The 21921-nt window shown below is 31.1% G+C and overlaps 1 protein-coding gene across 1 annotated transcript in view; it reads left to right on the plus strand.

The window, feature by feature from the left end:
• The window catches only part of LOC129971218 (equilibrative nucleobase transporter 1-like), a 110457-nt gene that overhangs the window by 27710 nt on the left and 60826 nt on the right, over positions 1–21921 (plus strand). Inside the window, exon 2 of the mRNA XM_056084801.1 lies at positions 15071–15279. Within this exon, the coding sequence (XP_055940776.1) occupies positions 15079–15279 (201 nt within the window). The 5' untranslated portion in view covers positions 15071–15078. The remainder of the gene's footprint in view (positions 1–15070; positions 15280–21921) is intronic.

Here is a 21921-nt window from a genome sequence, read left to right on the forward strand (position 1 = left end):
TACATCTTAAAATTTATAAATTTTTAAACATTATAATAGAATTTAAGAATGTATTACTGGAATGAAAATTTTTAAACTAATAACTAAGCAACACATAATGGTAAACACAACACCTTTTTTTCATAATATATAAATACAGATATTTCAATCTTTCTTGAATTTTTACTGCATATAAATAAGTTATCATTACATTATTAATACATAAATTAAAATGTAGTTCTTATTAGAAATACTGCGATATTTCGCAACAATTTATTACAAAAGAAAGAAATTATTATATTGATTGTAATTTGTAAAAATTGTATTTGTTCTTTTTTTTTTTATTTTCTTTTTAGGAAATAGACAAGAAAAGGCATTTAAATTCTTTTTTCAGAATAAAAATTGTATCAATTTTGATTACCATTGTTCTTGGTTTTGGATTCTTATTAAATATATTTGTATTTTCTAATTGTTTTTTGCTTTTAAGATTTTAGAAAATTTATTATTGGATACCTGTGACCTTATAATTTTTTTTAGATTAAAATTCATTAGAACTAAAGAAACAGGTGATACTAAAAAGGTTCCTGTGTAAAATAAAATCTTAAGTATATAAATTTTATATATTTAAGATTTTACTATTGTTTAACCTTTATTTTTAACAAGATGACCTAAATTCTTACTAAATAAATGATGATGTCGTAATTGATATAATTCCTTGTCTTTTCAAACGCTGGCTGTTCCAATTTAAATATCTTCAGTAATTTGCACTACACTCCCGAGTATCCGGTTCGCGACTATACGGCCTATTTTCCTTTTGTCGTAATTAAATGAGGAAGGCAAGGCGTTGCATTGGTAACATTACCAAGGCATTGGACGCGGGCGTCTGCTACGATCCTTCTGCGAGTCGTGTGCTAAATATAAGTTGTGACAGGGGAAAAAGCAGCGTTCTGTTTTTTTTTTCATTGTTTCGTCAGTGTGAAACGGACCTCAGTTGTTGCCGCTATTCTTTATTATAACTGCATAATGCATAAGTATTCGTAAATCGTTCTTGGGATATGCTTAATGTTTTTTTAAGTGTACCACAGTGAAGATTTCAAAATAAACGATAACCAAAAAAAAGTTGTAGTCACTATGGAGGGCTATACAGTGACTAGACTCTGGCGAAACAGCAAAAACCGGCAATTATTTCTATGATTCACCAGGCTGTGTTCGCATGCTACTTAGCTTGAGATAAATGGAGGGTTTAGTACTCAATATGAAGTAAGAAAATATGTATTATAACGGTGAGTTTTGGCATAAAAATTTTGTCTGCTAGTATTGGTGAACAAAGAAATGAGCTCATAGAATTCAAGCCTATCCGGCTTTTTTAAAATCCGGCTTATTCTTCCGCCACATAGGCCAGATACTCGGAAGTGCATTGTATTATAAAGAGACATATGGTGTCAAGATAGATGGCTATGCCGTAATAAGATCGCTTTCTTCGTCTTTCCAGACGTGGGAAAGGTTGCTATTTCTTGGGTCTTTCCCATTTATATAGTCCAGAAACATTTCTTATGATTTATATCAGACCACTGAGATACATTATCTTGCGGCACTCAAATCGTTGCATGGTAGGGCAGGGTACAGCTGGTAAATCAACCATTGAGAAATCGCAAGATTTCCAATAAGCAAGTGTATAATGTATCAGAAGTATAATCTCTCAGAAAATAAGACCTCAAAAAATATGAGAGCTGCTAACAGATCTCATATCCTGTATGGAGCCATGTTACGTCATTGATCACATGATGCTTTCCCGCTTATATGTGGCGAAGAAAGCTTGGCGGTGAGACGGTAAGACGTACCGCTCACAATCACCTACTTTCTTATGAGTTTTATGTTAGTTCAGTAATGTTTGTACCTGTATTCTTTCTAAATATATTTCACATATTAATGCTGGTCGTTGCCTTTTACCAGAAAATAATAAGGCTTAGTATATTTTTTTGGGATGTTCGCAGCATGAAGTGTGAATGAAAAATTCGCCCGAATTAAGATTGTCAGCTAGACTTATTCGAAATAAACCATGAGTTCAAATGGGGTTGGTAACCTTTATTTCCTGGATTGGAAGACACAACTGGAGAATGGATGAGTAACAGAGCAACATAACACTTAGTTCCCATAAAATCAATAACCAGGTATTTAGAAATTAAATAGTAATATACATAAGAATTCAAAACGACATCATTCCGGTTGGAGGATTTCCTTCAACTTCATGAATTGTCTGTAAGACGATCGAAAGATATATCCAAGTTGTAAGATAATGAAGCTACTGTACGTGCATTTACGTTCAAATCTTTCATTGCTGACATCGATTGACTTCTCCAAGTATTTAAGTTAGGAACTATAGTTTTACAGGAAATAGAGGCTAGAAATTTAAGTAGAATCCAGGGCTTAGATATTTATGATGATATTACAGAAGAAAACAATATGATTGTGTTTAAATAAATCTAATTTTTGTGTATGAAAGTAATAAAAATTAAAGCGAATATTTTACACAAATAAACGCAAATTTTGAGTCAAAAATAAAACTTAACCCGAAAATAAACTCTGATGCATCTTCTGTATTAAATAAGGCCAATGGTCATTTCCGGGACATATGGTAGTAGAAGCTGAGTGATTTAATGGCCATTGAAATCCCAAGAACTCGTTTAATGGGTTGGCACTTGTAGAAAACTGGATAGAGCTAATTTTCACAATTTTACAAATTTCACAAATATTATCTGGATTAACGGGAAAAAATTATAAAGTTTCAATAATCATTACTAAACACCGGCATTTCTTAAACTTATGTTTAGAAGCAATCATATGATTTGCTAAAAAATCTTTTATCTTCTTTGTGGTTGCCACAGATTTTTATAATATAAAATTTCATTCCCTATAAAATTTTTTATGGAACTCTTATTGCCTTATAAATTGTTTCTCTCTTCCCTCGTTTTGTATCACTTCATGTGAATTGATTTGATTTTTATTCTCTATGAGCCCGGTTAGTGTAAAAATTCCAATGCCATAAAACCGTCTGTTAATTTTTCAAACATATAAACAAAATGGAACTGTTCTTCGCATATGAGTGGCAAATCGCAAATTTTATTTCTCTCCTAGATTTCAGCTGTACATCTAAAAACACCCTAGTGAAGAATTTGTTGAAAAGGCAGCTTAAGATGAGTTTGGGCTCTTAGAGTTAACGAGGAAAGACGGAATAAGATAAGAAATGGACGGTGAAAAGGGATAAAAAGAATTTCTCTCAGTGATTTGAAAGGGCCTTATTATCTGGGTCAAAATACCAGTGATTAGAAGCAGTCTTGAAATTTTGGATAGCTGTATCTTAAAGATTCACTTATTAGACTTTTCAGGTTACCATATTAAGGCCTATATAGACTTGTAGCAGTTTGGCTATACTATAATGCAAGATGCTTATATTGATGCAGATAATGAATATAAAGTATGCGTTAGAGAGTGTTTATCATTATAAGTGAGTACTTTCGCATCTTTGATGTGCTTGTATTTATATCTACTGCATTATCTTTTTCAACGAGAGACAATTCTAGCATTTTTTTTTCTTTTTTTAAAAAAATATATTCTTTTACATGCAATATTAATTCCTCAAAAGCTGCAATAAAACTTTATTTCTGTATTGATAACTAGCTGAAATTGTAGCATTCTCCGAAATAATTTTATTTTTATATATTTTTCTAATAAAAATGAACTACTTAATTTAATGTCCCGAAACATTCTAAAACCTTCCTTGCCCTACACGAGAAAAATTTGAAACCGCAATTAGTTATAAAGTGCAGAGTGTTCTAAGGTTATTTTTTATATGGATTTACTTTTACGAATTTCGTTAATAGTTCATTTATCAATTGACAAAATATGACTTAATCACATTATTCATATAATATGACTTGAGGACAACTACTTTATCTAGAATTTTCTGAGCGTGCCAAAATTTTATTAGGCTATTTCTTTTTTCTTTCTTTTTTTTGCATTGCAATAGTTATTGATTTCAGCTGCATTGCTAAACACTACCGATTGCACGGGTAAATCGTTGTCTGTTTATTTTTATGCAAAAATTACAATCATTTGACCATCCATTAAATCCACTGCGCTTTAACACCAAACGCCTCGTAGATAAATGGATTGGGAACGAATATCCGGAGTTCCTAAACATATTTTAATTTGCGGAACTACAATCAACTACATTTTTTTTTTTTTTTTTTTGCGAGGACGCATTTTTTAATTTTTAGATATTGGGATTTTGTGTACTAATTGCTTTTTCGTAAGCGGAATATACATCAAAATTATTGTTATAAAAATAAAACTTTAAAATAAAAAAAAATCTTAATCATTCAGAGCATTTTACTTTAGGATTTTGATTATTATCGAGGGTTTAAGATTCTCTAAACCTCTTCCTTTTCCATCAAAACTATCATTTTTCAAATTATGTCTGTCTGTCTGCACTCACGAGGGCACGATAACTTAAAATACATCAGTTTGAAAATGAAATTTAATATGTGGTCTCTAAAATAAAATTGCCGATCTACATCAAATCGATCGATTTTAAGTAAAATCGATCAATGGGAAGAATGCGAAATTTCGAACTTGATTTTCATCCATATATACCGAAGCTGAAAATAAAATGTGCCTGATTTTGTAAGTGCAAGAAAGAAAGGAAGGCGTTAAATGACTTTTTATTTTTATATGAATCCATTCCCATTTTAAAAAAATCATAAAAATGTTTGTTCACTTTGAAGAAAGAAAAATATTCATTTAAGTTGATTTTTCGCTTGATTCTTCTGTTTAAGATTTTAAATTATGAAAATATAGCAACTCATTTAATAATATGGCAACCGTAAATGGCAGATCATATGACTCCCAGATGAGGGGAGCTTTAAAAACGCTTTTAGAAGCGAAAGTATGCTTATCGCACAAAATATACTTTTATAAATCTGTAATTTTGCTTTCCTGCGCAATGAGTGTCACAGTTAAAAAGAGAGATTTACAGATATTTAATGGAATTGACGATAAAAATAAAGGTTCTAGAAATTTTTGACGATATCTCTATCTGGGGCTAAGATCCTCAAATCCTTCTAAAAAGTTTTATACCCTCTTGAGAAACCCTAAAATGTCATGCGATCTTTGGAGTGTTGACCTCGGAACGATTTTTCCAACTGACCGTTATTCTGATTTTAGTTATGTGCTGTTGATTTCTGCAAGTGCTGCTCTTTGTGCACACTTTCACCGTTATGCATTACCTACCTCGTTGGATTTCTTTTACCGTGTAACCACAGGATTAACCAAATTCAAAACTGTACAGAATATGTATTATTTATCTATACTACTTATAAAAATGAATGTGTTTGTATATTGGCGTTCCACAGTACGGATCGTTTGTCCTGCAGTTGCCAAATTCTGCACATATATCCTTGGAGGGCAGAAATGCGCACTCGGAGCGATTTTTTTTTTTTTTTTTGAAATTTTAATTCATTTTTGGAGATTTACCACAATAATTTCATAATAACAATTACCATTTTGAATAAAATAACTTTTTCTTCTTTTAAGAATTTTTTTTTTTCGTTTCATTTTTACTTTCTAATGCTTTTATCTTTTTTTTTTTTTTTTTTTTTTTTTTTTTTGCGTGTCCCTTTTGTCACCCTTTTCATATATTTTCCCTGCAGAATAATTTCAAAATGTTAATATCTGTGGGCATATATTTTGATGGGCCATTCTAATCATGAATATATTATTAATATATGTTTAGAAGAAATCTAATGACGATGATTTCCATTTTTAATATGATATAATCTTCGATATCGAATGAATTATGTTCTTATTATTCTTATTTGTTTAAAATCCTTGATTGTGTTCTTGAAGCCAACAATATCCTTATTTTAAATTGTCATTTTAAGGATTTCTTTGTTAATCCTTTTCTGTTTGTAAATGTATGAGTACATTTTTAGTGTAAAAAAAGACTTCTTTTGTGTTAATATGTTTTAAAATTGAAGTGATCTCACGACAGCAGAGGTCCATTATTCTTATGAGGAGAGTTGTTATTCTGTGTGATGCTTGAATACATTTCGCTCAGTCCGCTATTTTAATAGTTTAAAGTATTTGGGTGAGTGAGAGCGGTTTAAGATGTACATGGAATGGATCTCAAACAAGAAAAAAGGTTGATATAGTTTGTTTGTTAAGAAACTTAAAAGTCATCGAATGAATAGTGGAACATACTTATGTATTTAATTTTGAAATGCCAATATTACCAAAAAACGCTGTTTTCTGTTAATTTTTTTTTTTTTTTTGCTTTGTTCAGTCAAAGAATTCCTGACTTTCCATAAGCCTTTAGTGAGAACCGCATCCTCAAAGTAGCTCCATGGGTCGCTTAAACAAAAGACCCTTTCACTTAGTGATTGAAATCTAGCGGCAGGCTGTAAAACATCCAATAGTCTTTAAAACTACCGGATCGGGAAACGCAATTAGCATATTCATCAGCATAGGAAAAAAGCCCATGGAGATATCTTATTTAAGACGGATGTTTAAATATGAGTCAAACTCGACGCCACGAATCGTGATTTTTTTTTTAATTTCTGTTGGAGCACTAAGCTATGAAAACAGAAGTTTAATGTATTGTTTGTACTTATTTTTATGTGATGGCCGTTCTCCTCATCTTTTGCTGTTTTTCAGCGAATATTTTTTTAAATTTTTATTTCGCTTTGAGAGTGCGCTGGAATGTTTAATTCAGGTGTTTATTACAGACATGAAAGTAAATATAATAGCATAATGCAGATCACATAAGTGTATTTGTTGTTTTTAGTTATCTGTATGTATGTATGCGTGTGTGTGTGAGAGAGAGAGAGTGTGTGGAAACACACATGTACATACATATAACTTTTCTTCCTTTACCATTTTGATATGATAGAACATGATTTTTCCTTTTAGTTTTCTACCAATGACCGGATATTGACAATGACTATGAGAACCTTTAAAAAAATTTAAAGTGATATATTATACTTAAATCGTTAGAAATATATCTCAAATATTATTTTTAATTTTTAAATCATCAAACAACACTTAGAATAATAAAACTGGTTGTAAATATAATTGGTTAAAATGCGTTAAAATGAAAATGGATGAATGATCCACCTTTTCTGGATTTTGGATGGATAGTTCAACAACTTAATCCAATAAAATATTTTTTTTCCAGGAAAAAGTACTTTTCGACTGAACTATTTAAATTATAAAAATTTGAAAAGAATTTAATTTCCATTTTTAAAAAATACTTTGAGTATTTTTAAAAATCTTCGCTATTAATAAATCTTATAATGTTAACATTTGATAATTTCCTACTTTTTGACCTGTCCATCTTAGTTTTACATCATAAAAAGGAGAACAGTTTTGTGTTTGAATGTCACATTTTTAACGCAACACTGGGGCTATTTTGAACCTCGTCATGTGGAATAGTAGTCAGATGACGAGGGCGACACTCAAGTTCACAAACCCCTCCATGTTTCCACACCACACCAGTGAGACGGCGTTTGGCCCCGACTGATTTAACATTAACCAGATTCGCTTTCACGACGGTTTTTCGGAGGTAGTCTCGAATCTGAAACCCTCCGGTTCCGAAGTCTAGACCTTACCACCGGGCCACTGCAGCTCACTTGAAAAGTCAAACAAGCTGCTTTTAGGAATATTTTTGCTTTTTATAATTTCATTCGATATCCTCAGTGTTTTTTTTTTTTTTTTTTTTTTTTTTTTTTTACAAAATCGTATTTGCAATAGAGTGCTGAAATTCACCCACATTTTATTCAAATGACTTGAATTTTCTGCTGTATTTTTACATTTATAAGCCTAAAAAAATGTTGGGAGTGTTGATTACTTGTTGAGTCTTAACCACATTTTTTAAGTCCAAATGTCATTGCATTTGCTGTCTTGAGAATGTAATAAATTATTTCTACTACAATTCTGATTTCCTAAATAATTCTAATGACAGGTGATTGAAACAGCGAATGAAAATAAAAATTGTTTTTATAAAACATGAGGATATCTTAGCCTAAAAATCAATAAAAATTCGAAAAAACTGTTACATTTTATTCTCTTTGCCAAGAGTGGACCCCCCCCCCATAAGCTGAATGGACGATAGTTTCATGAGATGTCTGATTAAACGCCGTCGGCATCATTCGCGCTGTCTTCTTATTCGACTGATCCAAAAACAGTCAGCTAAGATATCCTCATGTAACTGCGACACATTACTCACTTGCCCCCCCCGTGTCATTTCTCTGGCCAAAGTGGATCATTCTTCCTATTTAAAACGTTACTGGGATATTTTGATTGTTTATGATATATTAAGATGGATTTCAAATGATCCTATTTGCTAATACCATCTTGCATTCACACTGTTTAAAATGGTAATGACTTTTGCCAACAAACGAAACTCACCCCCCCTTCCTCCCTCGCCTAGTATCACCGCCTCCAAAAACGCGTCGTTTGTCCAGTCGCAGGAAGGTAAAGGTAACACTGCAGCTGGGAAAGTTTATTTCCTTCTTTTTTTGCTGTATTTTCAGCTATAAAATCGTTTTTATTACGTTCTAACTAGCATGAAATAAGAAACCTAAACTCATATATACTTTGAACGCATGCAAATGACCGTTTTTATTTAAATGCTTTTTTTTTTGTCTCCTATTGCCTGAAGCCACAAGGAAATGCAACTTGGTATAACAAACTCTCTAAAAAATAGCCTCTAGCATCCATCACCAGTTGATTGTGTATATAATGGATTGTATATGTAACAATAATTGCTAAATGAAGCTTTAAAATAACAGTGCTGTTCAAGGTCTTTTAAGTGACACTATTTTATAATTTAAAAATGGTTCGAAGTTATAATCAAAGAATATTTGGATTGTTTCAAAAAATCTCGAAATTATTTTACTATTAATTTAAATTACTTTTTAATTTTATTTATTTCTAAGTCCTATATACTAAGCCTAAGTCATATATACAAGCCTAAATTCATGTATACTTTGAAGACATGCAAATAACCGTTTCTTTTAATGCTTTTTTGCCTCCTATTGCATGAAGCCACACAAAAATGCCCCTTGATATAACAAACCCACGAAGAAACAGCTTCTATCATCAATCAGCTGTTGATTGTAAATATCGTTGCTAAATGAACCTTTAGAGAATAAAAGCACTGACCAAGGTCTGACACTATTTTATAATTTAAAAAAGGAAAAGGTGAAATGATTCTACTATTCCTTTAAATTACTTTTTGATTTTAATTATTTTTAAGTACAAAATACTGAAACCAATTCTGTTGTAGATAATTCACAATAAAATATTTCGTTTTTTAAATTACTTTAATATTACTTATATATTTTACTTACTATAATATTACCTCCTTAAAAACTATATAAATAGATATTAAATTAAATTGAAATTACTAAAAATACTTCATTTTTAACAAAATGAGGGGGAATAAGATAACAATATAAATTGTATTTTATTTCAGTCAGTTTGACAACAATAAAAACAGACTTGGCCCAGGCTTGGAAAAAAAAAACTGAACTTCATAAAACAATTGTGCCAAACATGAACACCGAGAACTAAAATAATTTTGAATAAGTGAATAATAAAATAAATAAACATAAACGTAAGTGCTTCAGATATTAAGAATATTATAGAATTATCGCATAAAAAATTAATGATTTAGTTATATTAACGGCCCGTTTTCAAAAGTAACACTTGGGCTATTTTGGGATGGACCTCGTAATTTTGAACCTCCATCAGGTGACGAGAACGACACCAGACCTAGCCCCTACCAATTTATCGTGCACCAGACCCGCCTACACGACGCTTCTTCGATGGAATCAGGTCTCGAGCCTGAAAACTCTTCGGTTCCGAAGCTGGCACTTTACCACTAGGCCGCCACGACCTAAAACAATTACTGGATCACATGGATTATGAAAATCTGATCGAAAATTTTAAAATCAGCGTTTTTGCGGCTATGCGTCATGTCTGTAAAGAAAAAAAAAATCTTCTATATACAGACGCAAAGTTTTTAATTAATTAAAAAATATTTACAGTTTAATTATATCACTGAATCAACACTGGAAATTTCTTTTTTCTTTATAGTATTTATGATTAGAATTTGGCTAAAATTTATTCAATATTTTGAATTTCTATGCTGCATAAAACTGCCTTTAAAGATTTATAAGATTTTTATCGATTTCATTTTAAATTTCATCGTGATAAACACAATAATACTGTTACGAATCTGCGATGCGGCTTCTCAGCATAGTGGGTTCCATAGGAGGTCCCAGAGCTTGGCGACGAATTTGGCGACTTCGGCGCCAAAATAGATTATACCCAAAACATCGAGAATTTTCCCGATCCGTCCAGTAGAAACCGAGTTACGCCTCGAATGTTCCTGATTGGTTGAGAGGCTTCTAGCCCCGCCTCCTGAGACCTATAAAAGGAAGAGCCGCAGCTGCCGGGCAGTCGCGAACCAGTGGAGTCGAAGAGTAGTCGGAAGCGAAAGAGTAGTCGTAGTAGTGAACCAGATCGGAGAGTTGTAGTCGGAATCGACAGTAAAGAACTGGCCTTCCAGAAATAAGCGGAGCAGCGACGGAGTGAAGCTAGTGCTGAACTAAGCTGTGCGCTACTGTGTGTCTATCTGTCGTGTTATATGCTGCTGTGTATGCTGTTGTTGCTGCACGTCTCGGCTGAAGATAAACGTCTTCTGTGCTGTATATAGTTGTCGTCTTTGGGCTGTTCTGTGTGTCTTTGTGTAAATAAACGTCGTTGTTTTATTTTCTACTGCCGCCTGGTGATTGAGCGTTCTTCACACCATATAACATCCACTATCCAAACGAACCCCGGAAATTTCGTAACAATACGGCAATAATGCAACGATCACGTTTTGAAATTATAAATTGAATTGTCGGATTGAAAACTGTTATAAAAGATATGCGGGCTTTTATATAAAGAAAATAATTATTTTCTCAACTTTCAAAAGAAAAAAAATGGGGCACTAGAGATAATAATAAAAAAAAACAATAAAAAGCATAAATAAGAAGTAAAAAATATATTAAAAAAGTTTTTCGAAATCCTTATAAAGCATTTTAAGCCAAAGGTTTGATTACGATTCAAAGCTAAGTATTTATTGCTTCTCTTATATAAATATCGATCTAACTATGTACATATGGAACATCCAGAATATGAAAATTACTGTTGAAGATCGTCTATTTAATAAGTGTCAACGATATCAAGACCAAATATTTGACAAAATGTTTGCAATTATGAGATTCAGCAGTAGTTATTTTGACAACATTCCACACCAAAATATAAATAAAATTTCATTGAACGTATTTTCAATGCAACAATTTATAACATCAGCCAATTATATCGGAATGAATTATGATATATTGTTTTTTATACCATTTTGAAGGAAAGCATTATATAATTTTTAACAAGAATAGTAAATGCCTTTTAAATTTTTTAAACTTGAAAAAACATCAAAGCAATATGAAATAACCCATTCTAACTTCAAAATCTGAAATGTTTTCGAATAAATTTAAAAAGAGAATTTACTTCAGATTGAATGAATACTCCCCTTTATTAAATATCTAATTTTCATTGGCATTTCATTGATCTTGTAAAACTATACGAAATGCATAAAAAATCATTTATTTGAAATTTTATTTTGGAAAATATCTATTTAATAAAATACTGTGTTAATAACTTTACTAAAAACTAAAATTTTATCGGCAATTTAAAATATGATTTTATTGATATGAATCAAAATTTTCATTGATAACTGCACTTGTACTTAAATCATAGCAATGTCTTCATTATATATGTAAAATGGAAACTGCGAATACTTTCGATTTAACCCCAAACACTGTACAAGAATGTATATATATATATATATATATATATATATATATATATATATATATATATATATATATATATATATATATATATGTGGTGAGGAAGTTTAGGGAGAGTGGTGCCAGCACACGTCATCTGACCGTGGTTAAAATGACGAGATCCTTCCCAAAATAGCCCTAGTGTTTCTTTAAAGTGGGAAGTTAACATAACTAAACTTACCTTGAGGTGAATTTCAATTTCATTTTTAACGATGATATATGCATATATTCTTATTTACTAACTGTTAGAAAATAATTTTTAAAATTCGGAAAATGGATAACTTCTTTACAGATATTGTTCAATGAGGGGTGATTAAAAGAAATGAAATGTTTTGGTTTTCAAAATCAAGTTCCTTCCTTCACTAGTCTAGAAAATGTGAAAAAAAATTACAAAATAAAATTTTACGAAGATAAGAATATTTAAATCAAATTCATTCACAAAATGTTCATTACTAGATATTACATTAAAGTTAATTTTTAAAATTGTATTTGTTACAGAAGCTTACTTCAAAATATTTCGCAAAAAAATGGCTCTACCCATTTTTATATTCAATATATCTATTTGCATATCTTCTACTGAAATCTCTCTTTAAAATTTCCACAAATACCTTTTATGGAAGATTATCTTTAAACTGTACATTCGCGTATCTTCTAAAGATGCTTTTTAAAAATATTCCTACTATGCACATCGTTTCTTTAGGCTTCGCGAACCCAAGCTCAGAAAAGTTACTTTGAAGGCGGGCATTCAGTGAGAAGAGCTAGAAGATGCTTTTCCCCTTCTTTTAAAGGCGATTGTTGAAAATAACCTCTTCGATTTTGACCACCCGTAGTGGTGATGGGTCATCTGTCCTCTCTGTCGTAACCAGGTTAATTTTTTTGCTGTTTTAACGCATCTGAATTCTACAAAAAGCTTTTTATCGCAATTTTATTTAATTTTTTTTTCTAAACATTAGTTTACAAATTCCGTAAGGGAAAGTACTGAATTAAATGTTACGACATTGAATAAATTGCAAATAGGATAAGTGCTGTATTGTTATTTAGCACATTAAACAAAATATTGTCAATTTTTCAATCATATTTGTAATTAAATATATTTCTCAAGCATTATTGAAGCTGCAAATTTAATTCTTATAAAATTTGAATGAACATTGCGAATTTATTTTGCTTTTCTTCGAACTCATCCATTTTGATAAAATGTAAGGATTTATATAACATGCTTAAAGATCCTAATTGTTTATATTTTCTTTTTAAAAATATTCCCATTTCTTTGCGCATAACGCAGATAAAAATATCTGCTATTTTGTAGATTAAAATATCTTTGAATGTTTTAATATTAATATAATGCGTTCACAGAAATCGAATATAATTTTTATTCCTAATATAGCTCGAATGATTTTTAATATAAATTACTTGTAACGATTTCTTATTCTATTGTCGTTTCTTACAATTTATAATGATTTTTTTTTGCTGAGAATTTTAATTATTTATTGCAGTGTGTATTTTTGAAAAATAGGCTCCATTTTGCAGACAATCAATAATTGAATTATAATAAAAAAATATTTTTTTGCAGAAAAATTTACCAATACGTAAGTAATTACCAGATTTAAGACAATTAATTTAACAAAGGTAAGATTAGATATGTGGACTTCGATACATAAGATTTCATTGCGCAAATATTAAGCTGAAAAGTAGTTAACGGAAAACTTTTTAAAAAATCCTTAAAAAAATAAAAATAAAGCTGGCATTCTAAATGATCAGCATTTGTTATTAAATACAAGTATTTTTATACAATTATTTAGTAACAAGTAATACAATTATTTAGATTACCTTTCTGAAACCTACCTTTCCTACCTTTTTTTATGCAGCTATTTTATTTTATTTTATTTCAATACAAATATTTCCGGAATAATTTAAGTGTCTAGTAACTTTTCAGTGGATTGAAATGAAGGTATCGAGGGTATAGATAGACGAATAAAAAACTACTAATTATTATTTTTGATAGATTTTAAGAACCTCCTTCAATACTTTTAAAATTAGAATTATAACGTTTAATGAAGGATTAAATCAATCGTTTTCATAAATCAGGAGCACTAATGATGAAACTGACAGCTTACTTATAAATCAAATCCAAAATGCATTTTTAGCAGATATATATCCAGTTCAGTTATTAAAATTTAAAGCTGAAAAAATTGTCAGTTCTTTAATATTGTGTCAAACTAGTACATTAGTGTCTGAGAAGTATATATGTCCGAAGTTCCAGTCATGGGGGGGAGGAGTAAGCATGAAGACAAAATAGAGTGTTTTGTTACTTTCCAATGTAAAATATAATAAAAGGGCAAAGAAAAAAAATTGAGGCTTCATTAGTTTTTTCAGCGATTATTTTTGACGAATGCGAAAGACGAAATAACAATTTGTCTAGGGCGCCGATTATCTTCTTTACACTATTCCGTTAGAAATGGAACTTCAAGTAATTCTTGTTCAAATATTTATCATTCGAATATATCGGCACGACTATAAACACATTTTATTATAAAGTTACTAAGTTTTATTGTTAAAAAAACTAAGAAATTTATTAAGTTAAAAAATCAAAGAACAGGGGAAAAGAAGAAAGTTTTCAATCGAGTACTACTAACAAATAAAATGATGCGAACTCATTCCATATCTTTCAGGAATGTTACTTTAAAAAAAATGTCGGCAAAGCAGGATTCACAAAACTCACTAGCGCCAATGTGATTACAACAACTGCTGGACGAAATCTCCTGACCCTAAGGGGTATGACACAAAAGGGAAGGGATTTTATGTGGCAATTAGGGTTCAGCTGGAAAGTTTAAGTGATGGATTGAAATCCAAACTCGTTGCTGGTACAGCAGCTGTACCGTCCGGTAAGGATAGGTTTTAAAAAAAAGTCTATACCGCCTGTAAGCTGAAAGTTAAGATGTACAACGAAGCACATTTTCAGTTTTCTTTCTCTCTCGGTAATGAGCAGGAAAGCTCCCTTTCCTCTTTCGAGCTTTTCGGGAGGAGAGGGAGGTTTCTTGCCCGTCTTCAGGAGGTTTTGTGCTATGTGGGAAAGTGCTTCAAAAGGCTTTAAGAACTCTTTAAATTGAGCGTGCATACTAACAATTCTCTTTTTTCAGGTGCTTCGATGAGACAGATCACTCGGCAGTTCATCCTATGGTATGGGCTTTTTGAGACGTTCGTGTTCACGGGGAACATCTTCGGGTGGACGGCCCTGCACTACATGCTGCGCCAGGAAGGCATTTACGAGCATGTCTGCGAGCCCCAGTTCCACAACGACACCAGCCTGAACGCCAATGTCACGAATGTACCCTCCTACAACCTGAAGGTGAGAAAACGATTTCACCATCAGTTTTTAAAATGTAGGCCATATCAATCGAAAAAAGCTGCAAAAATAAGCAACATCTCGATAGATGACCAGAAAGCAAAAACTAATTTCCGCATGAAATGAATGAGACAGTCATTCTATTAATTTCTTTTGTTAGACTCCATAATTAATACTGTCCCCATCCCATTTAGTAAACAGAAATTATATCTTATAGTATATTATTTTACATAGATATTAAAATCTTATTTATAGACCTCACACACTTTCTAGAGTTCCCACCAAATTATCAAACGCACTATACAGTTTAAATTTATTTATTAAATGATGGATCTTTTTTATTACTTTTTTTTCCGTAATGGTTTCTAAATGGTTTCGTTGTTATGAAATCACTTCTACAAGTAATAAAAATTTCTAATGTTAAAGAAATTTTCATTAACAAACACAAATGGAATCAATGGAATAATCAATTACAAAGAAATATTTAGCCAGACCACATTTCGCCACAATTAGCGATTCATTCTCCTTCTCACATAGTTGATATAGGATTGTACGGTCTCTTTTGTCTGTAAATAATAATTTCAAACGTAAGCCGTTCTTTTAATTAATTGGAATTTTATGGATGTTTTCGTCTACGTTCGAAATCATGTGATCAGTGGGAAATGTCAGAACATCCTAGTGATATTTACTCTCTATAATGTATGGACGTAGCAATGTAAAAAGGACAAAATATTGAGCTACATGATATATACCGCTTTAAATAATAAAATATATCAAATAATAAATCGGGTGCATTTAATTAGTAAGCCAAAATTTGCATTTCACCGTGTTTGGGGAGCCTATGCATATCAGATCATTATGTTACTATCCTATTGAGAATTGCTGTCCTGAATATTGAAAAACATTTCCCTCATCCAGATATCAAGCTACATATTAGCACAAGCAATCTTGCAGTTAAGGGCAGGGTTGTGTATGGCCAGGCTCTTGTGCCCGATGATGGCTATTAAACAAGCAGAATAGAACCAAATGAAATGTTTGGTAATTTTGAGTCTCAGGTAACAAATGAAACGTCGGGGACTGTTTATAGAAATAAATGACCTGAGAAAACAGTTATTTTCAAATGGAGCAAACAATTTTGTGAGAGCCGTGAAGATTCCAAACATGACGCAAGACCTTTGATCCTATGAGCTGCTTGGAATATTGAATGTGCGCTGTCGCTCATGCTTACCGATTACAGTCCGAATGGCTGTCGAAGGATTGAATGTGAGCAAAATTTCACTACACAAGATTTCGGCAAAACAATTGATGTTGAGGAAATTGTACACAAAATTCAACCTAAATTCTACACAGCCAGTAGTGGCTGTCTGCACATGTCTGAATGTAATTCCATTACTATGTTAGATACTCAAAAGATTTAAACCCTTATGATATGATTTGGTTCTTCAAATGCACAATAGTTCTGCAAGACGGCAATTGGGTTATTTGGAAGCATGAAACGACAATGCAGAAAAAGAGAGCGGCATTTGAGAACTTTCAAGAAAATTTTGATTAATGGAAATGGAAATAAAACAGGTGTATTTCTGTATATTAATAATGCTTTGAAGAAAGAAAATTTTGTTTACTCTATATTTTATAAAGAACAGTTTTACGACCTCACTTTGAATAATTATATGACAGATTACACATACCTGCATTTTAATATCGTTTTATCTTTTGAGCATTTTAGTCGATTTAACTTCTAGCATCACATAATATCACCAGAATTTCAGCGAGAGACAAAAAAAATTATTCCTTGAAATCTAAGAATGGAAGTTTTTCAATCTATCTCGGTTGTATCAGATATATCGTCATCTAAGAGTTAACAGATAAATAGGCTTCTAATCTTCCAATTCTTCGCCTATTCATGATGTTAACTCTAAATAATTTTTGTGACTTCTGATGAATATGGTAAGCGAAATGTTAAAAAATTATTATTGGAAATTTTACGATTACTTAAGAATATACACATTAACAATGTCCTACTCTTCAAAACTAAAAAAAAAAAAAATACTAGAATGAAAGTTCAAAATAAACAATTTTAAATTAATTGTAAAATGTTAAATTAATTATAAAATTCATTGCAAAAAAACTCTCTCGAATAAAATCACGTGCGTAAATATTGAATTAAATCTCTACTTCTTCTAAATTTGAAAATCTTTTAAAACCAATAAACAATAATCGTAAAAAGTGAGAAAACATCTCATAAAATGAAGTACTTTTAAAAGTAGTGATTGAAGAGCATTTCATATTTTTAAGCACAACATTTGTCGGGGTGCCCGTACATGCTTGAAGGGCATCCCAAATTTCTAAGTCGTATTAAAGAAGTGTTGTTTTATACTAAGTTACGCGTAATTATGTATCCCCTTAATACGCTTTAGAAATGACTCCAATAGAAATGACATCGTCATAATTTTACATAATTTTACTGTCCTCCTAACATGAATAAATAACTAACTTCCTCCGAATTTTACTGAAATAACATCACGCAAAGCTAGCCATTTCTTTTTTTCAACCGGCATCATTAGCAAACTGCCCCCAGCGATGGACTTCTTCCCTTTCGAAGTGTTATGCAATGGAGAACGAAGGTGATTTCGGTCCGCACCAGAAACAAGGTCTATGAAGGAGACGCAAAAACCTAGTAGAAATCATTAACAAGCAAGAAGGCCGGCTATCCTTCGGAAAACACATTCCCTCGGCCGCGAGGGACATTATTTTTTGTCTGCCAGCTTCGCGGAAGAGCCCTTAATTGCAGTGCGTGTCGTTTCGGAAGGGGTAGTTGCATAATGAAGGGCGAAAGTGACATTCTGATTGAAACGAACGACAGGGTATTTATTATAAAAGTGCACAAATTCGGTATGTCAAAGGAGAAGACCCAATAATGTGCTTCATTGTCTTTTGTTTTAACGTGATAATGTTTGTTGGCTGCATCATCTGAAAATTGCGTCACGCGATATGTATGATACCAAAATCATTCAAAGCTTTCAACATGCAACATTTCAAACCTAGAGCTACCAAGTTTTGTATTTAGTCATTTTTTTGAGTTGTAAATATTCTCTAAGAAAGAGATGTTCAGAATTTAATGATATGATTAATTAATATTTTTTAACAATATTTCAACACTTTTCTTCAATTATTTCGAAATATATTTTAATACAACATTTAAAACTAAAAAAATTAACTTTTTGTGACACCTGTTTCATTTTCATGCAGTTTTTTTCCATCTAATTTTAATCAATATATAAAAATATTCTTATGTAGATAACAGATGTTAATAGATGACCATCATTAATAAATTCAGCGTTGTTGTTTGTTTTTTTCGGAAAAATCTAGGATTTTCTTATATTGTTCCTAGTTGGATTAATTTTCGTCTTAATACAATGAATATTATTTTGCTATTTAAAAAAGGAAATGCAAAAGTGTAATCTTGCTGTGGTACTGGGGCAAGATGCTTTTGACCTCGGGGCAAGATGAAAAATCTTAGAAAAACAGGTACTAATTAATTAAACCCTGTAAAGTATTTTTTCTTGAATAGTACATCATGAAAGGGTTTTAGTATCAAAAATTCTAGCTTTTAGTAAATTAATATAAATCACAATAGGTGTTTCTTTATTATCAAAAACTGAGAATAAAATCCTCTCCTTTTATGCTTGAGGATCCTACGTGCCACCATGTCTAGCATTTTGCATTCTATCCTGGATTCCTGATAGGAGGTTAATATATATCTCAAAAAAATGCACCAACTACATTGCATTATCTTTAGTAGCTTCAGCAGATATCATGAGAGTCGAGCTTCTTAGTTTTTATTTAACAGGAAATATATTTCTCTTTCTTAGCAAAAATTCTTATTTTTGAGTCCCAATTCTTGCTTTTGTTATGCCTTATATATTTCCTTTTGAACTAACATATCTTTCGAAAGTAAGATTATTAAAATTTTATATGCATGTCAATAAACCTTATATAATAGTACGAAACAGTTTTTGAATTATGTAGATCAAAGAAATCGCACAAAATATGTAAAAAAATACTTACAAACACCAAATCGAAAATAGTAACAAAAATCCTGGAGCAACATAATGGGATCGTTAACTTACCCCAATTGAAAACATTAAAAATCTTTGATTTCTTTGGTTGGGTTAACAAGAATACGATGCAATTAAATAATGATTGTGAAAAGTATATTGTCTTAGGTAATAATGTGCAGCAAAAAATAATCAAATACCTTTCCTGCTTCCCTACGAGATTTTACGTTGAAATTTTTTAAAATATGAAACTTCAGATAAAATACTCGGGCATCGTATAACGAACAATGAAACGGCAGTGGCGGTTTTAGTGTGCGAATTTTTAGTATCTAGTCGTATGGCGAACTAGAAATATACTGAAAGTTGTGAAGTTTGCTTTTTATGAGCATAAGCTATTATTTATCTTACCCCATTTTTGAATTTTCCCCAGTCTCCTCTATATTTTGTACCGATAATTTCATTGTTTCAGTTACTGTGCATTATAAACACGTGTGTTTTCTGGCGATATTAAATCTGTCTATTGCATGCGCGTTATCATTCTATAACTAAAGAATTGCTTTTTTAAACATAATATAAAGATTGTTCAATAAGATTTGTATCTCCTCTCCTCCCCTCTCTCTCCTAATTCAAAATGGAGAAATTCAGGTAAGGATGTTATTAATAATCTTGTACGAAATGAAAATTAAACTAATATAGCATTCATTTACAATAAAAACAGAAATTAAATAGAATTTTCCATTCTATCTAAAAGAGGAATAAAATTAATTTATTTTTAGACTTAGATATTATTTATATACAGAAAAGCACTGAATATAAAAACCTCCATTTACAGTATCTTCATTACATCAAACGCGAAAAGAACAAAAACCACAACTAGTAAGTCACAAAGAGAAAAATTGACTAGAAAATAAAAAGTTCAATACAAAATACAAAATCATAGAAATGAATCAAGGATTATATAACTAAAAACTAAAATAAAAACAGAATAATCATTATATAAAAGGAGCATTTCCAATGATTAAAAAATCAAAACACACACCATAAAATTCCAGAAGTGCAAAGAATAAATTACCTAAAATTATAAAAACTTTACAATTTTATATATACAGTGGCTCCCAAAATTGAGTATACACTATACTCTTTCTTCTTTAATTTTATTCTTTTTGATCTTAACATTCCTATTTATGGCTAATATTTATAAGAACGACAAAATATACATTAACAAAAGAATTAGGCTAAGAAACAAAATGGAGGAATCAATAACATTTTTATTACAGTCATTTTTATGTCAAAGTTACAAATTCCAAAGTCACAAAATTGAGTATACATCTAGCAAAATATGTAAACAAAAAGAGAAAAAGATAAATTAAAATTTTGTTGCATATCCTTTTGCATTTAGAACAGCTCGTAAACGGTGTGGCATTGAGTTGACAAGAATTGGAGTTATTTCGCCTGATATTTTCGACCATTCTTCTTGTAATACTCATTTTTAAGTGTTCCTTGCCCCCTAATATCATGTTTTTGAACTGATTTTCCTAATTGTGGCCACAAATGTTCAATCACATTGAGATCTGGAGATTGATTAGGGTGTGCAATTGCAATTTACAATTATACAACAATCATAACTTGACTATTTTAGCTGTATGCTTCGAGTCATTATCTTGTTGAAACAGAAAACTTGACCCTAAACCCAAATTCTGGGCACTCTGTTTTAAATTGTTCTTTAATATATCCAAATATTTGATTTTGTCCATGATTCCAACAATGAAAACTAAATTTCCCACTCTTTTTGCAGACACATAGCCCCATACAAGAAGTGAACCACTTCCATGCTTGACAGAAGCGTTGGTGTTTTTAGGAAGAAGTTCAGAATTGGGCTTTCTCCAAACATAACATCGACCATCACTACCAAAAACATTGAACTCACTTCGTCACTGAATATTACTCGATTCCAGAAGTCAGGAGGTTTTGAAATATGACTTTTAGCAAATGAAATTCTTTTCTCTCCATTTACTTTGGAAATGAATGGTTTTGTTCTGGCTACGCGACCATTATAATTTGATTTTCAGATTACTCTTCGAATTAATTCTGCTGAAACACACTTTCCAATTGTTCTTGATTTAAATGTAGCAATTTTTGTAGCATTCGCCTTAGGATTGTTTGCTACCTCTCGAATAACTCTTCTCTTGGTCGTGACACTAAGGATTTCTTTTCTTCCTCTTCCAAGTTTATTAACAATTTGTCCATACATTTTATATTTCTGGATAATTTTTTGAACGCATCCGTGACTTTGTTGAATTTTCCTTGCAATTTCTCGTAGAGATTTACCTCCTTCAGACAATCGAATAACAAGTTTCAGAATTTCAACATTTGTTACATTCCTGGAGCTCATTATGATAACCAAAACGTTTGTTTCCGCTTGTAAATTAATGATTGCCAATTAAAGTAACAAAACTATTTTGCTTATTCATTTGAAAATAAATAATGGTTGTCAAGTCGCATATTTTATAACATATGTAATAAAAATATTATTGATTCCTCCGTTTTGTTTTTCAGCCTAATACTTTTGCTAATGTATATTTTGTCG

Source organism: Argiope bruennichi, chromosome 6 (assembly GCF_947563725.1).
Source record: "Argiope bruennichi chromosome 6, qqArgBrue1.1, whole genome shotgun sequence".
NCBI classification, from domain to species: domain Eukaryota; kingdom Metazoa; phylum Arthropoda; class Arachnida; order Araneae; family Araneidae; genus Argiope; species Argiope bruennichi.